We start from the raw sequence: 18,711 nt of genomic DNA on the forward strand, positions 1-18,711 counted from the left end.
TCAGCAAAAATTGACACAAGAAAGTCATGTATTAAAGGAGTAATAAAAGTGCTGACAAATGATTAAACACTTATATAGTGGTGGTTAAATGCTTTCAGTCTCCTTTGATATTCATTTTGTCCTGCTGGAACTAGGCACTCTGCAATGATAAGTACAGCATGAATAAACTCTAACAGTATCATTTTGCTGCAATTCTCTAATGTCTTTAGCCACTCAGTGCTAAAGACATTCTTGATATTCTCTTACCTTGCACCTGCCACAGGTGACTTTCTCCCAGGGTCAAGAGAGGCTCCCAGCGGCTCCTCACCCAGTGACCTAGTGTCTTTACTCAACTGCTGTAGACGTGAACTGAGCTCTCCCATAACTGATGGTTTTGCACTCTCATCTGCACCTAGCCCGAGTCCTAGCCCACCAAGATTGCCCAAACTCCCAATCCCTAGCCCTACACCTGGTCCTCGAGGTTCTACCAGATCCCCCCACAACTTGGACCTCCGTTGGAAGAGATAGCGTGGCTTGGTCGGAGCTAGACCAAGACCAGTAACTGAGGCGGAACCACCTGCAGGAAGCCCAGCTCCACCAGCTGCTGCAGCAGCCAGTGCAGCAGCCTGTTGCTGGGACAGCAGCTCACTATCAGAGCTCTGCTTAAGCAAAGGGTCCCTGAAGGTGACGGGGCCTTTACTGCCACCTATCTGGGATTTGAGTCGAGGCTTCGGAGGCACTGGCGGCTTGTCAAGAACAAAAGTCTGCCCGTCAGCATAGGAGGTGTGCGTGGTGTGCGTGTCAGCAGGCTCGCCACTTTCTGAGGACAATGTAGACATGCTGGAAACTGTAGAGACGGTGCTGGTGGTCTCAAGATGGTGGTCTCTCTCTCTGTCACTGGAGCTGCGCGTGTCAGCCTCCTCCACACCTGAGTCAGCTGCAGAACCAGCCTCGCCCACTGGTGGGGGCTCCAGAGGGTCAGAAGTTTTCCCTGAGACAGCTGCTGCACTGGGTGGTGTTGGGGGCTGAGCAGGCTGAGGCTGGGTGGTTGTCACAGTTGGGGTTGTTGGGGTTAAGGGAGTTTGGGGTGTTGGTGTGGCTGGTGTAGCAGGAGACAGAGCAGCTTTAGCGGATGATACTGGTATCCCCTGTGCCTGGGCCAGCAACCCATTTGCAAACTCATCTGGTGGAGGAACCACCCCAATCTTACGTAGCTCCTCTCTTGTTTCCTCATCACTGGAAGATAACATAGCCGGTGGTAAGGTGACTGTGTAGGCATCCACATCCTCTTCTGAGCTTCCCTGAGCCAGGGTCTTCTCTTGGGCGGGACTGGCAGGACGCTGAGTTTGAGGCTGAACCTGGAGTTGAGTTTGGGGCTGGGGAGCTGTGGGAATGGGGGATTTAGCCCGTGGACTCTGTGATTTGCTGGGCTCTATGGTTGCAGGCACAGGTTTCTGTTCAATCCCTGACCCTATCCCAACAGCCTGACCATTGCTGGTTGCATGAACCATAATCAGCCCAGCTGTCTTCTGCTGTGATGTATCCATAATGCTGATCAACATGCTTTTTTTATCCTCTAGTCTCTTTTCCTCTTTCCTCTCCTCAATTCTAGCTTCCATCTCTTGACGGAATGATATAGGGGATGATGAAGTCCACTGTGGTTTGATGGCCTGAGGAGCCAAAATATTAGCTGGGGAGGATGATGTGCCATACCCTGCTGCCTTGACGCTTTTAGGTGAAAAAGGGGGAGATGCAGTTACTCCATCCCCGTGTGGAGACTCTTTGGTCTGAGTGTCAGAGAACATTACAACCTGGCCTACTCGCTCTTGTTTAGTCCGAGGCTCTGGGCTGCCAGTTGGGGACTGACTCTGAGAGGTCAGTGCTCTCTCCCTTGCGGCCAGCGCAAGAGCTAGTGGTGAATTTGGGTCCAGAGGCTTTCCTGTGAGTGGATGGATAAAGGTGGTCCCACTAGGTGAGGGGCTCAGAGCCAAGGCAGGGGGGGGAAGCTGTCCAAGCTCTCGAGTTAACAGCCGTTCATCGATGGAGTGAGACTGAGTCAAAGAGGGGGAGTCAGGGCTTGTTGTAGGTGACCCTTCCATGGTCCCAACAGAAAGGAAGACAGTGGATTTCCTCCGCTCTTCAAGGCGACGTTCACGATCTTTTACTGCTCCAGCAATAGCAGCAGCAAATGGACCTTTACCCTGAAACATCATCTCTCCTTGGGCTCGCAATCGCTCTCGTTCAGCCATGAGCTGCTGCTGGTAGTAGTCAACACGGCTGGTGTGCGTGTGCCCATGTGGGTGTCGTCCTGAGGGTGAGCTCTCTCGCGAGTGGGCAGCAGCCAAGGCTAGGCTAGCCTTTTCTTGTGCATCTTCTACCTACCATTAACGAAATGAAAAGGAAGATTTAATCTCAGAAATTTTTAAGAATAAAAATAAAATCGTTATTAAGGTACAACCTACCTGTAGCTGTTTCACCAAAGGACTTTTCTTTCTTTGGGGCTTTGTGGGTGTGAATAGTCCAATGCTGAACTGACCCACATTTGCGTAAGGGTTGTCAATTACCCTTCCCTTTCTTTTGATTCGCTCTGGTGGAGTAGCAGCAGAGGGACGGGGAATTTCTGTAGGTTCTACAGGTAGATGGGAGGAGTCCTGTAGGATGATCATTGAGCGAGCTTTCTTCTGTCTCTCGATGTGTGTGGCTTGCCGGTGAGCGGCTTCGTAAGGCAGGTCCAAGGAGGATGGCTTGAAGCTGGAACGGCCTCCAGGCTCATGGCCTTGACTTTGGGTCCGAGATGGGGGAGGAGGAGGGCAAAAAGCTGGAGGAGGACCCGTGTCTAAGTAGTAAGGAGGTGGAGGAGGTGCCGTTTGTGGAGGTGGAGGGATAGGATGGGGTTGTGAGTGGTCTCGGAGGCTGTCTGTCATAGAGGAACTACGTGGAAATCTGTGCTCGCCTGCAAGTGCAGACAGTCTATCCTCTTCAGTGGCACCTTTTGACGGAGGGAAAGGGACAGATTATTTAATTGTCTGCCCCGGTTACAATCAAAGAATCATTTATTTTAAATATACCAGGCTCACAGTTAGTTAATAACAAAAAAATGGTTTGCAACTGGAAACCAGCTCAATTTAGGATTCCTTAACAAAACGTCTTATAATAAATCTTTTACAAAATATTAAATATTGTTGAAGTTGTTTGGAGAGCCAACAATTCCATCTGTATTTGTTACAAAAGCAAAACATCTGCACATACTAAACCTTATATTTTCTGGGGTTTCTCTTGTTCATTTTCTACAGAACACTGTGCTCAAACTGCTTTAGAGTCATCTACTACAGTATTTGGATGGTAACTATAGATCACAAATATATTTATTAAACATGTTTTTGTTTATTTATTTTACACATATTTGTTCACACTCTTTGATATAATATGTAGACAGCTGTATGAGAGCCAACACACCAAATATTGTGAGCAATATTAGATAATGTGAGGATTTTTGCAGTAGGCTCTGTTTTATATAAATTTGTTCACATTTCCTTTTCAAAGGGCAACATTTATACATTTTTACATTTATTAATATTTGATTTTCTTTGTTCTGGGAAATTTTGACAATTTTCATTATTGTATTGTGTTGAGTAAAAGCATGCTTTAAAATTTTCACACTTTTACTGCACTTGCTTGGACATCTTGCAGCCCCTTCTGGACTAAATACTGTTTTGAAATCAAAATTAGCTTAAATTATTTATGGTATTACCATATTGTTAATTTCATATCAAAACCAGAAGATTTAATGTTAATGTTACTTTGTTTAAAATTGTGATTTTCTATAAAACTTGTACAAACAAAACAGAGTGTCTTCCTAATTTAATTAAGTAAACCATGAATGAATGTTTTACCAAAAGACTTGGTCCTGGACATGCCTTTAGGGAATGGTATGTGTCCCCTCTCGATACCTGGGTGCAGACCTCCATGTAGCGTCATCCCTTGTCTTTCAAACAGTGACTGCAGCACAAAATTCAGAACTGACAGTATAATCAAAGCCACTTTAAAAAAACTTCAGTAAGATCTCTATGACCTATTGCAGAAATAGCCAGTAAGTGTGTGGAGCAAAATTCTTCAGCTGTGGTGCTTAAAGAGTCATTACCAGTTATCACAAACTCCTGAAGTCAGTCATTGATATTGTGCCAAGAAAAAATCTAGTTAAAGTGTTTAGGGGGCATAGACTTTTCCCCACAGTGGCAGATTACATTGGTAAACTTTTGTCCTTAATAAATGAAATCATTATTTAAAAATTGAGTTTTGTATTTACTCATTTAATTTTTATCCCATTTTAAAATATATTTTCTAATCTGAATCTTTAAAGCATGACAAAAAAAACAGAAGAACTTTGTAGGAGACCAAACACCAAAAACAGCAAATTTCAGATAGAATCGGTGTGTAGAGCAGCATGGCACATAGAGATTTCTGGAAGTGTGCTGTGTGTAGGTTCACTCACACTGATCTCTGCTGGTGTTATTCTCCTGCTGGTAGGCCGTTGTTTGACAGTGGCTGCTCTGTAATCTGCCTCCGGGGGCTGAGAATGCAACATAGATTCTTGCGATGCCAACATCTCATCTAGTCTTTCTGTTAAAAAGCAAATGAGCCAGAACTAAATGCTAAAATGTAAGACCATGGAAATGTTCTATCATAATCTCCGGCATGGATGTCGATGGAAGAGAAAGAAAAGACAAAATCCAAAACATAGCTCCATGCTACAGTGTGAAATCTTGATTTGTGTTTTGGGTGAAAAATTATTTGTAAATGTTTGCTAGTTCTCTTCTCTGGAGCAAAGATGTGAAAAAACAAAGTGGAGAACAAAGGACAGCCAAAGAAAGTCAGCGTGGTTCAGCTGTTCTGTTGTCCGAATCAGTGAAATTCTTGCATAAATTATTCCCCTCTTCTACCGCTCCTCACAACTGAAATTAAAAGCAGCAAGCAGGGGAACAGCACATGCACAACAGCAATAAATAACTTCAGGGCACAACTGGTATATATTTTACTGTCTGGTGCACCCTTTTCTAATGCTGCCCTGGGCAACTGCTCAAATGGCTCAGACCTAAAACTGCCTCTAGTCCAAATCCGCGCTGCTCTAATGACACAGTAGTGATAAGTCATGATTATGACGCTCAGAGAAGTGTCAAATTCTTGCCTCAGACTCACCTCCTCGTCTTCTCCGAGCAGAAGCTTGGTGGGAAAAAGATAGCGTCAGCAGAGGAGGGAAAATGACAAGAACAAGGCAACACAAGTGACTATTCTAAAAGTTAGGAGACATGCCATATTTTAATGACAGAGTCAAGTAGGAAATATGAAAGAAAAGGAGGAAGAGAGTGTTGAGTTTGTTCGCCAGTTCTTAGGCACTCACCCAGTTCCTCCAGCTCAGCCGTCATGGACTTGGAGCGCAGCGTCAGGGTGGTGCTGGGAGCTCTCTTGGGTGGAGGGGGAGCTGTGGAGACAAGGCATGGAGTTGAGGATGATGTCGCTGTGGATGAAATTCCTTTGGCTTTGCGACTCAGTGCCCTCTTGGCGTCCCCCAATCGGCCGGCCCATCTGGTTTTCACTGCTTTGATTTGTGTGTAATCGAGGGAGCTGGAGGTCTCGCACTTGTTCGCGCTGCGGCTGAAGCTCAACTTCTTCATGTTTCTCTCTTTGTCTGATGGCTTATTAATTTGTCTTTCTTCGCAACTTTCAGGTTTGTAATCTTTGTGCTGCCAGAATGTCCCTCTGTTGAGGAGCCCATTGGCAGTAAATGAACAAGTCACTCTTCTCTGTAGCATCCCGAGCTGTTTGAATCCTTCCATTAAACACAGAACAACATAATTTGTCTGCTACAATAGTAGGCATAAGTGCAATGTGTGCATAAAGGAGCGGGAGCAACTCATCCATCTTCCCTTTAATGTACTGCCTGCCTTGAATTTAACAGATGTGCAATTGATAGAAACACATTAACACTTCAGTTTACACTCACATGCCTGAACTCGCACAAAGAAAACTCCTTGAGGGAAGACATAACGACACGAGGGCCGACAGACAAAGAGATGACAGCAAATTTAACGACTATGGAAAATGATGCGATGCAGCCTTTACATTACAAGAGCCCTTGGGAACCTTCCAATCTCACTACACACAAACACACAGGGCGACTGGGCTATTAATTCCCAGGCAAGGCAGTAAATCATATCTGCCAAACAATGGATTCAAAAACCAAACCGCAAAGTTATAGGCTTCAAAATAAATGTAACTAAATATTGCGCATAACTAAACTGGAAAGAGAGCAGACAATCTAGCAGTAACAGCAAAATATCATGCAGCAAGATAGTATCGGTAAAGTCACAATCCATTAGCAGCCTTCACAGGATAACGTCTAAAAAAACCCAAATTTCTTGTCAATCACTCAAACCAGCTCACTCTAAGACCAAACAGCTAACACTGAAAGCAACCCTCTAGAGCCAGAACTCCCTAGATCACACACAAGCCCCGATGCAGCAGCTGCACGTCTACTGTACATACGCCATCCCGGGTACTGTCCACACCAAATATCTTCATTTCCTCAGCAGCCTGCACACTCTGCTACAGAAGCAGGGAGCAGAGCAGATAGAGGAGGATGGAAAAAGAGAGGCTCAGATGGAGAGAGAGTGTTGCAGTTGCTGTAATATAATGCTTAATTCAAACATGCATTGTAGTCACCATAGCAACGGTGGCAGTAGTGAGGCCACGCATGGTGCAGAGAAATTTGTATTTGTATTTGTGCTAGGGCGAAGCGCAATAAGGAGAGTTTGTCCAACTGGAGTAGGTGAGTGGCGGCAGATGGTGTTCAGCGCAGCTTAGGGAGCCGAAAAGAACAAAAGAAAGGTGAAGTAAACTAAGGACAAGACTTTTGTTTTTTTTTACCTAACCTGAAACAATCCATTTGGTTGATCACAGACATATTTTTCAGCACTTTAATCTCTTTGTTTAAAGGGCAAAACAGATGATTGACTGCTATAAACCAGAACCCAGTTTAAAAGGAAAAATTGCAAAAAAAAAAAAGAAAAAATACATTTGCCCATCAAAGGCACTTCAAACATAAAGGCCCACATTTGACCACTCTCATTCAAAATTGTGGAGTTCATTTATTTATTTATTTAATTAATTTTTATTTTTTTTCCCCCACCAGGGGGTCCTTTTTGTGGGCTCTAGTGTCCCTTTTTTCATAGTATGCTGACAGGAAAGGATGGGGGGAAGACATGCGGCAAATGTCGTCGGGTCCGGGAATCGAACCCGCGACGGCCGCGTCGAGGACTGAGGGCCTCCAAGCGTGGGGTGCGCTAACCTCTACGCCACCGGAGCACGCCCCATGGAGTTCATTTAAATAGATTTTAAGAATTAGCTTTTTTTTTTTTTTTTTTACCTTAGTTGTCAGTTTAATTTTCCCTGTGCCTCCGTTGTAGCCATCTAAACAATGTTTGACAGAATAATTCGGACATAGTCCTTTGTCATTATTCCACCCACTTTTTGTGAATCCCCCGTTCCTGTGGTAGTAAAACAACCCACAGTAAAATGAAAACGCCTCCATGCTTCGCAGCTGGTACTGCGTCCTCCAGTTCTACAGCCTCAGTCCAACTCCTACAACATCAGTTAGTTCAAACCTCAGGTCCAACTGACCACAATACCAAACACAAACAGAAAAAGAATAGACAAATCAGTCTAAAATGATGATGTAGAAAATTACAGTTAAATTACAGTGATTTAAAATGCAGAAAATTAATACTACTGCATGCAAAATTACTTCAATTTAGATTACGTGTATTAATTTGTCATAGATACCAACAGAATGTGTCAGTATTTAAATCAACACAAAAAAATGTCCCCGCAGTGAACAAATCTTTAGTCTAATTCCATTTTAGCATCACTGCATGCGAAAGGCTGTACATGCACTCCAGAATTGTTTTGTAACTTGAACACAACAGGCCCAACACAAAGACAGATATCCATGCTAATTCCTACAGGTAATTTGTAATTGCCTTTTAAGATAACATTACGAACGATCAAAGGAAAAGCTCATAGTATGAACCAGAAAAGGCATTAATGCCTTTCTAGGACAAAAATGGAAATTCTTTCTGATATGTTTGGGGTCAGGGCTATTTCCTTTCACCATGCTGGACTTAACCTCTTCAAAGTAATTTGAGGTATTTTAACTTTTGTATGATTTCTATGTGTTAAACAGCGTGAGCATGAGAATCATTCTTGAACAGCACAGTACCTAAGTCACAATGCTTCACAGTGCACTGTGACTTGAATACAGTGTTTAAGGGTTGTCTGACAATCTGTAGCTCTTAGACACAAATAGAACTGTCCCGTTTCCACCAGTCCAAAACTTTTTCTCTATCTTCTTGTTAGTCGTTGTGTTCTTTAGTAAGTTATAATCTCTTTAGCACATCTCATTTTGTTATGAAGTACTAATACCGTCCACTCTTTTCCATTTGCTTTATCACATCATATATACTACATATCTGACTAGTAACCATTAGCTTGGAAACTTAAACAATGTGAACATATGAAGTAATTTTCTTTTACACGTAAGTTGTAATCTTTCCTTAAATGACATTATTACTTCCAAATAGCCTTACCTTTCTTTCGAACAATTTCTTCCGACTCTGGCTTGCGTGTGACAGAAACAACTTTCATTAGGAGTCTGCTCCCCCCTTGCCGGATTAAAGACACCACCTGCTTGTGGCCCACCTTCACCACATTCACCCCATTCACCTGGAATAAGATGTAAAAAAACAGAAACTAGGTCAAGGCTGATAAAATTTGGATCAAATTCTGGTCACCTCACATGAAAAATGTGCAAGTTTATCATATTATTTATTTCTAAAATAAATATTGGAACTACATTATTGTTTATGATATCAATTAATTATCCCGCAAATATTATTCCGATGTTACATCTAAACTAATTAAAAAAAAACTTTCTCTACAAAATACACATGTACTAAATGCAGCAAAGCTCAGAAATTGGTTTATGCCAGTGTTACAGAAATGACCTCCAAGGTCAATGTTTTGAATGAAGCCACACACACGCACATGCCCCCGCCCACCCCCAACCCCACATGCACACACACTTTTTCTCAACTACCTCAATGAGAAAGTCCCCCGTCCTGAGACCAGCCCTCCAAGCCACACCCTCCACGTCCACTGACTCCAAGTACTGCAGGGCAGGGAATGCTGGCGTGGGAGTGAACTCTTCAATGGGAGTCTCGGCTATAAAGAAAAAACAAAATAGATTTAAACATACATTCAGAACTGCAATATTTGTCTAGAAAATATGGTAGTTAAAACCATGCACTTCAGTGCCTCAGAGATTCGTAAAATAGAACTGCTGGCCATTTTAAGCACCAAGTAATTACCAAAAACAACATTCAGGAAAATGCTGGGTGGATTTTAATTGTTACATTGTTTTCTTGTTTTGGGAAACCAAATACTGCTCTACAAAGAACCAAACGGTTTTAATTACATTATCTGGTTAAGATGTTATTGTGTTGAGAGAGTAATACAAATACACAATGTACAGAGGAGTCCAAACATAACAATATGGTTTAAATATTATCTTTAACATCTTTAATGCTTAAAACCTTAGAACCACATCCAGCACATCAATTTCTGAAGCCATTAGTGCTGGATGAGTCTTCTATATTTCTCCTTAGTGACAGCTAACAGTTTAAGAGGTGGACAGTTTATTTATTGCTTAAATTCCTCCCTCTATTCTATGACTCAATTGAAGGCAACATCCGTCCAGACTGGTCTGTGTCTGGACAAGGGTGTGAAAAACCTGAGGACAAATTTGGCCTGACACTTTTATTTTCTCATCAGTTTGATATTCTGTCCTGGGACACACTAAAGGACCAGTCACTGACCTGATGTTACTCTCTACGTTCTTCAAAAAGCTACTTTAAAATCAGACACAATTAAAATTTGCTCACAGAGTGGACTCTATTTTTAAGTGTTCATTAACTTAACAGAATTTTGCTTGAAGAAAAAAAGTCACAACCAGAGATAATATATGCGACTCTTGTCAGTACGGTAATCTGTATTAAAACATTTTTAGAGCTTATTATAGGTAACGTGATAGAAACACAGTGAAAGTATTATTTACAGATATCTCTGTGTAATGCAACCCAAATTATTTTCACCTATTTACAGATCTTTTTCTTAAATATTGGAAAGAAAACAAAAAGCTTGGGCAGCTGACATACGTAAGCGCAATGCCACTTGACACACAAGTGGCAAAACAGCCAATCCAGGAGCACCATTCATTGTCTTTGGCACTGATTGCCCAAACCCCTAAGAGTGAGATAAGGAAGACAGTTAGCTTCTGTGGTTGTGCTAAGACAGTTTCCATTGTGCATATTAAGGTATATTTTGTGTTTGAACTATCAATATAAACCGTTACAAGCCTCTTTTAGACGTCGCCTCAAGTATTCACAGATCTTTGTAATTTGTGAGCCTCTGTGGGACCTAACGTTAACAAGTCTCCACTGATAGACATATATTTACTAACTAAACTACACAATTCATGCACAATAAAGGTGATTGGAGGAACCTAAAGCCTTCATGTGATTTTACTGCAGTGGAGCTCTAACCAGCTGTTGTAACATTTTTCTTTCCTGCCTTGTATGCTGGCATATTAAAAGAAAGTGTCATGCAGGTCTGAAAAAGAGAAAATGAAAGAAATTTTGTGGAACATCAAGTACCTTCATGCCTTTAAAATGTCTGTCATATTTGATGTAGCCCATTTCTGAAAAGTGCATTTGGATTAGAATCAAGGTGAAGTATCCACAGTGTTCTGCTGAATCAGGATAACCTGTTCCCGAGGCATCACCGCCTTGTTTACATGACCCAAACCTACTGTGTTTACATTCTACATTTTCAATAATGAAACCAGAGCATTATAGTTACAACATTAGTACTTTAAGTGAATATGCCTGTTTTACATACTGAATCCAACTTATACTCGCTTCAATCCCTGAACAAACATGCAGCTCCTCCTGAAAACCCCAATCTATATGCAAACATGCAGACAATCTATAACAATATTTTGAGTGCAGCATAACAAATTCTGTTTAATCTCAAAGCAAGTGTGAGTAAATTACTGGCACATGATAGCTCTCATAGGACTACTAAGTGAACCACAGTGTGTGTGTCTGAGGGTGCTGGAGAGTAAAAGAATGAGTAAAAAAGAGAGTGGGGCGAGCCAAGATTCATGGTAGAGAGTGACAGAGCAGTAAAGCACACTCAGACTCCCGGCAAGCTGCCGAAGAGAGGCTGCCATGGTAACCACCACGAACGGGGAGCTGGCACGTGTGTGCTCGTAAAAACAAATTTGCGGTTACGGAGTATGACTCAAAAGGTGGATTTGGTTAAAAAGCGGAAGGGCTGACAGAATTTTGAGAAAATCAACAGGAAGGATGAGAGAAGGGTGCATGGGAAGAAAAAGAAAAGGAAGAGCAAAAATGAAAGGAATACTAGAGGTGATGTTTCTCTACTAAAGCCTAACGCCATGTGCGATGAACAGATGGGACAGCGAGCAGACAGCTCGGCCAAGGATGACGCTACCAGAAGGTCTACATGCTCTTTCTCGCTCTCTTACGCACATGCACGCACACACGCCTGAGTGCATCTGAGTAAATAAGCTGATTGTTGACCAAAACTGCTTGTGTTGTTGACTAAAACAGTCACAATACTGATTGAGATGAACTCGATGACTCAGATCATCTAACTCCTTATGAGAACAGATCAATGTTATGCATTGAAAAGCACAGACGCTGTGGACGAGAAGGTTCCAGTGTCTGCGAGCTTTATAACTCACCTTTGGCTCCACGCAGGACAAAACCAAACCCCTCATTTTCTTTCTTCTGTAAAACAGCATTCTTCTCTTCCACAATGTAGTCACTGTGGAGAAAATACAGGTAGAGCAGCGGTGAGTTCAACACCATCGTCGCACACACAAACAAGGAGGGTAAAGGGTAGTGGAGTGAAGAGGGTCGACTGGTTGGGGGCTGAGTTATTGGAGGAGGTGGAGAGGCACACACAACCCACACACATGGATGAACACCAACACACACACTTGTACCGTCTTTCCCAAAAAGGTTAAAAGCAAAGCAAAAGATTACAGCTCAGGATTCCCTGGAGTTGTTCAAGTATTTTGAGACGGGCACAAGGAACAGGTTTGAGTGTGAGAGAAAACAAGTCGGTAAAAGGGATCCCCATGACTGAAGTATCTCTCGGATAAACTTTAAGACCCCCAGATGATCCCCGACTGGAGACTTACGCTGAGGAGTGTTTAGGGATTTTGTAAGAGAAACTGTCAGATTAAGCTCAGATGTAGTATTGTGCTCTAACTGATCACAGAAGAAACAGGACAGAAAAGTAAGCATAGCAGTTTATCACTACCTGATTTTTCTGACTGTTAAGGGATATCAGTTATTAGGCGGTCTTAAACTGTTGGTCCCTTCACACCTCGGAGAGTAAATCTCTCATGTATGGACTTGTTAAATTCTGAGCCAAAAGTTTGCTAAGTACAATAGCGCTTGACAGCAAGCAGGGTTATTTTCATAATAAAAAACTGCAAATATTCTGGATGTTCAACTATAGTCATGTACCACTTAATTAGGTACACCTCCTCCATTGCTTCAAACTCAAGTAGCAAATCAGTCAACCAACTCAGAGCCTTCATGCATCTAAATGTGGTAAAAACAACTTGCTGAAATTCAAACCGTAAATCAGGATGGGAAAATAAAACCGATTTAAGTGATCTGAACGTTACTTGGTTGTTGGTGCTAGATAGGCTGATCAGAAATGACTGATCTGCCATTTTTAATTCACAATCTTCTCTCTGGGTTACAGGGAATGGTCTGAAAAGATAAAAGATCCAGCAGTATGAGGAAAATTCTCTCTAAAAATATAACACATTGACCCTTGATGCAAATGGGCTACAGCAGCAGTAGACTACTCCAGGTGCTGCTCCTGTCTGCAGACAATAAGGAATTAAGGCTATGTTTTACACTGACTCAACAGGTTTCAACAATAACACTGGAAAAAAATATTTGCTGGTTTGTGTCTCAATTTCAGCAGCAGAGTTCAGACAGTAGGGTCAGAATTTCATGCAAACAACATGAAAGCATAGATCACTCCTGAAAAGTATGCAGAATTCAGGGTGGTTTACGTTTCTGTTTATTGAGACTCTATTAGATCTCTAATAGTAATGTAATAGTAATGTAACCTCTAATTTAAATCTTTGTAATATGATTTACAAAGAGATCATATTACAGGTGGTCTAATGCTATGCTCTATATTTCGTTGACACTCTTAGGGTCCTTAGTATCAGTTGTGCGTCATTTAAACACTATAATCTACTTGAGTAGTGGCAGTAGCAGTAGTTCCTGTCCATGCCCATCTCTTTATGAAACTGTGCCACCTTCGCCTCTTCCAGCAGCGCTGCTCAAATCTCTTCAATCCGGTTTGAGATTTTTATGTACTCCAAAGTATCGCACCATGAGTGCGCAGTCCACAAATGTTACTATGGACCAAAATCACTTTAGTACTCTGTTTAAACATGTGTCTAATAAAGTGGCCAGTGAGTGTACATATAGATCATTTCTAATGTTCAACAGTAAAATTTGAAGAAGCACTTAATTTACTTAAGTCTAGTGTGCACAAACAGGAGTGTTATCTTTTGTTTGTGTGTTAAACATAATTCAACTAACACGCACATGTTCTTCCAAGTCTTTGTAACATTTCTACAGTATCCTTGATAGCTGAGGCAGATATAGAGCAGTGACGTTCAAATTGGACAGGGAGCTGCAGTTTCATTTGCTCAACTGAATAAATTCCTCTCAGACTCACAGAGCACCTGCTGCTGGAGCCAGGAGATGGGTAACCAACCTTTCTGCTGGAGGTGGTTGAGTCTGATTTCATAAAATGCTCTCTATCCACTTTATGCTAATTATTATGCACACAATGCTGTGCTGGAGAGGCAACACTAAGCAGCTTTGTCTGTTAAAAGCTTCACATCCTATGTATTCTCACTTGAACTAAGACTCCAAAATTCTGCATAAAAGCAATATAGGATTATTTTTCTTGCTTATAATTAACTTCTGTAACTGAAACTCAAATTTCACAGTCAGATTTAAAGAGTCACGTTTTTCAAAAATAAATATATGCAAATTAGATATGACTAACTACAACTACAATTTCCGGTAAGGTAGAGAACAACCCTATAATCAATAGGCAAAAAAGCCTTTTTTGCTACTCTTCTCCCCAATAAAAACTGACTTAATAGAAAGCAAATGTTTACATTTTGTAGACATGAAAACATAAAACAGAACCTGTAGAACAAATTTAATCTAAAAAAAAACCCTAGTAATAGCATGGCAGATATATATATATATTCACACAGAAAAATACAAGGCATCTGTCTGTACCGAGCTTCTGTACAGACAGAAACCGAGATAAGCTGCTTTTAATTTGCTCTGCTTTTAATAGTCAGAAGAGAGTGCAGTGACACCCACATTACTTTAGATGGCAGCAACCTCACTGCACTTCATCACCTTTTTGCATGGACTTTATTAGCCCAACAGGGAGAAAAGTTCCTTGTGACATGAACATTAAAGTTGCTGCAGCATAGCATATAGCATGCATGGCCACACACACACAGACACTGAAACAAAGGCAGTACCTGTATGAGGTGAAGTTGTCATAAGACCCCACAGTGTAGTGTCTGAACAGTCTCTTATTGCGGTCCTCCCGGGTCTCTGTGAAGAACAAATAATTGCCTTGTGAATCTATTTACACCATTTAGAATTAAAAGGTTTTGTATACATTTGCTCATGTTGTAGTGACAATAACATCTTAAGAAATTTAAAGCAAAATGCATAAAGGTTTTTTCTATAAATGCAACGATGTGTAATTCAGTCTGAATGTCATCTTTGACCATAATTTTGTAATTAGGCTATCAAATTTTGGTATTAAATCTGAATATTTAATAAAGAAGTAAAATTCAACAATTGAAATCTAAGCTGTCTTTGTTTTTATCAACTAATGTTAAATTTTCAGATTTTATAGAAGCTTAGATGATAAAAGCAAAGTCAGTAAATATTCATTGTTGTAAAAATTTTTCAACCCTCAGAGCAATAAATGTTGCAATATTTAAAAAAAAATTGTATAAAGTTTAGAGAACTTTATATAAACTTTATATGTATTTAAAAATTCCCCCAAATATCCCATTTCTGTTTTAGCATGTTGCTAATATGTCAGCCATAATTTATTTCAACAAACACACACAGAGAGAAATTAATCTACCACAGAGAAGTAATTATCATTAGCATTCTTCATCATTCATGCCATAACAGGATACAATTTTTCCATGGCGTTTCTTTTTTTATTGCTTTTGAACTGTAACATAGTTGTATATTTAAGAAAGATTTTTTTTAATAGGCAAGAAACAGAGCTCAATTTGTGTACGGTATATGTGCGTAGTTTCAGTCTGTATGTGGATTTGCCCTCCATGCATGCTGATAGAGATCAATGCCCTCTTCTCATCCTGATAATACAGGCTGCATCTACCCTGAACAGTAATATGCTGACTAAACACTGCACAGCCCTTTGAGCCCACATAGAAGCTGTTTAAATGAGAGAGGCAGTGAGAGCAGGGTCGTCCTGGTAGGTATGTGAAAGTCACAGCATGTTGCTGTAAATCTGCAATAAAGACCCAGTCACATGCCTGGCTTTGCATTTGTTTCCTTTACTTTGCCTCGTGTAAGGCAGCGCACATGAAAGGCCAGAGAAAAAGAAATTACCACGTCTGATTCACATAACTAAGCCAATAAAATATTCTTGATACAGCTGAGAAAGAAATCACACAGGTTATGTGTTAGAAGAAATGCCACACTTAGGAAGTAACTGTGTCAAATCTTCAAATCTGAACAAAAAAATGAGAAATAATTTCAAGTGAAAGAACATTGATGTTTCAAAGTTCAAACTAAAATCCACAGTTAGGAATCTCTTTCTTATGATGGCTCTCAGCTTTCAGAAAAGGCTTCCAGGTCTTCACCTGAGAGCAGCTGAAAGAATCGTGTATTTAGAAGCCAACATAAGAGTGACTGGAAGGATTTTTCAACTAAATGTAGAAATATTGAATTTTTAGAAAAGAATAGAAATAGCTGCATGATTGTCTAATGATGAATAGAGCTAATAGTTTACGTGCCCTGATTTCTAATATAATTTCCCTTGAGTCTGCATGTTTGGATAATCTACAACAAAAACACTAAATCAAGATAGAAATAGTTATGCAACATCATAATATGGTTGCTATAAATTGGTATACTAATTCAATCCACAATGAAAGTGTATTATTTAACTAAATACCTTGCTTGTGTTAAATACTGTTATTTGATTAAATAGGTTTAATAGCAATTAATTAATTGCAAAGCCTCTGAGTTTCCTAATTGTTTTAATCACATCTCTCCATTAACAAAAAGGTAACCAGTTCTTGAGATAGTGGAGATAAATAAAAAAGAGGAAAGTAAGAACTGATAAGTGTTTTCTATAAACTGACAGTTTACTTTGTGTCTGAAAACATTTTACCAGCAGAGCCAGGGGGAAGGTATAATGAAGGAGGAGGTGTAATTAGTTGCGAAAGTTACAGATGAGAGATTAATTGCTCCAAACTGTCTCACATGTTATAAATCAAGACAGCTGTGCATATAATCGAATAAAAGGCTTTGCCTTAAAGAGGGGGGGTAGAAAAAGGAAATCAGCCAAATGACTGTGCATGTGTGCTGCCTGTGAGAGTGTTGTTGGTGTACTGAATGCATTTCTGTGTGCGTAGTACATGCACGTATGTGGAAACTGTGAGATCAGATGCAGTCTAAAAGTGTGAAATGTGGCTCATTCATCAGAACTGTCATGTATTCTGTACAGCCCAGGAGCATCTAAAAGCAGGGCTGTGATAGCAGCGATAACCTCAGCAGCACTGTCATCCATCACACCCACACCCACAAAATGGAAACAAAAGGACATCACAAAAAGTGTTCAGTGTAATTAAAGAAACATTATTGATGCTAATATAAAGACATGTACATGCACTGACCGTCCTCACCTTTATGATCATCTAGACTCAAGAGTTAAAAAACAAGTACAGTCACAAAAATCATGAAAGGATGTCATATAGGGATATTCAAAGTCATATACAGCAGCCTTGTCAGCAGTGACTGTGCTTTTTACTACCTTTACTTTTATTCATTCATTCATTCCTTGCTTCAGAGATTATCATTTTGATTGTTGAAAAGTTGAATGACCCCTATGTTGCTAAACATTTAACTTTCAGACTTAAATTTGACTCTGGGAATATTTGCAGACAGGATCATGGACAACTTAATCAATACAGAGTGAGGCCCAGGTTCTGAGTCTGCAAAAACAATCCCATATCACCAGCCTTCCACCACTGTGTTTGGCAGCTGACATAAAAAGTTCATGAACATTTTTTTCTTTTGTGACTTCTTTTCATACTTGCTCTTGGCCAGGACCTTGTTAATGAGAAATGGTTCTTAATTGATTCACATAAATGGCTGACAACAAATTATGCATTTATCTCTTTAATGCCTTGTCTCATTATCTTGCTAATTTCATTGCATAAAATATATCTGAACACTTTAAACCAGTAAGGTATAAAGTTGGTCCTCATCCCCTTAATTTAGTATGAAAGGTTACAGGTTTGGATAAATATATGAGGTACAACTGCCTGAGAGTGCACACTCATAATTGACCTCAAATTGCACTTTAAAAAAGTCCAAAGAGAACAGTATTTTCATTAAACAATGTGAACCGAGAAATTAAGGGTAGAATTGAGCAAAGCAAAAAAAACCCAAACATTTCTTTAGCTTGGGATTAGATGCAGTAGATATTTTTGATATGGCATAACAATTTGTTTCTTCAAATATTTTTACTGATTGGCTTGTTGTCCCGACAAAACATCCCAAATCACTGACTGGATTCAAAATTAATAAGAAGTAAATTCGATTCTGTCTGACATACATGAGTTCCTGCTGGAACTATTGAATAGTATATGGTAATCCAAAGTGAGTTGTCTGTTGTGTTTGGTTTAGTGGATTTGTGGTTTACTTTTAAAACAATCTGGTAAAAGAAAGACCATTCAGTAAGGAAATGTTGCCCTTTCTCTCCACCTGTATGAATGAAAAATACCAAACATTGTTGAAGATCACATCTCCTCTTCATGAATACAGACAGGTTTCCCCTGCAGCAACATCTACAATGGCAGTGGGTGTTGTGAGTCTAAAACTGAAGTTTAAAAGGCAACACCATTCATGTTGATGTCTGAACTCGCTTGCATAAGAAATCATGCTGATAATGCATAAATGATAACCTTGATTTTAATGCTATACATAGAGCTCATTTAGACATGAATCAGTGGTATATGTATGTGTAAGGCTTAGACTGGAATATTTTATTTAGGTTAATGGATGAAAAAATTCCAAGTATTTGAATTTTAATGTATTTTAGTGCACTTACAACAAGATATTTCCTCAGTATCATCAGATATGGAGCTCAGTTTGTTTCCATTAAGGAAACAATTTCAGTTAATCATCCTAAATTGTTACTTCTAACCAGATTCACTATACTGGGCAGTAGATTTCTGACCAA

At 40.2% G+C, this 18,711-nt stretch overlaps 1 protein-coding gene across 1 annotated transcript in view; it reads right to left on the minus strand.

Moving 5' to 3' along the window:
• Window positions 1-18,711, minus strand: part of shank3a (SH3 and multiple ankyrin repeat domains 3a) — a 177,513-nt gene that overhangs the window by 11,819 nt on the left and 146,983 nt on the right. Inside the window, exons 16-25 of the mRNA XM_044123713.1 lie at window positions 14,729-14,804; window positions 11,861-11,943; window positions 9,131-9,255; window positions 8,622-8,757; window positions 5,378-5,458; window positions 5,176-5,199; window positions 4,472-4,599; window positions 3,873-3,978; window positions 2,442-2,968; window positions 247-2,357 (exon numbers count right to left, since the gene is read on the minus strand). Of these exons, the coding sequence (XP_043979648.1) occupies window positions 247-2,357; window positions 2,442-2,968; window positions 3,873-3,978; window positions 4,472-4,599; window positions 5,176-5,199; window positions 5,378-5,458; window positions 8,622-8,757; window positions 9,131-9,255; window positions 11,861-11,943; window positions 14,729-14,804 (3,397 nt within the window). The remainder of the gene's footprint in view (window positions 1-246; window positions 2,358-2,441; window positions 2,969-3,872; window positions 3,979-4,471; window positions 4,600-5,175; window positions 5,200-5,377; window positions 5,459-8,621; window positions 8,758-9,130; window positions 9,256-11,860; window positions 11,944-14,728; window positions 14,805-18,711) is intronic.

Source organism: Gambusia affinis, linkage group LG08, assembly GCF_019740435.1.
Source record: "Gambusia affinis linkage group LG08, SWU_Gaff_1.0, whole genome shotgun sequence".
In the NCBI taxonomy this organism is placed as follows: domain Eukaryota; kingdom Metazoa; phylum Chordata; class Actinopteri; order Cyprinodontiformes; family Poeciliidae; genus Gambusia; species Gambusia affinis.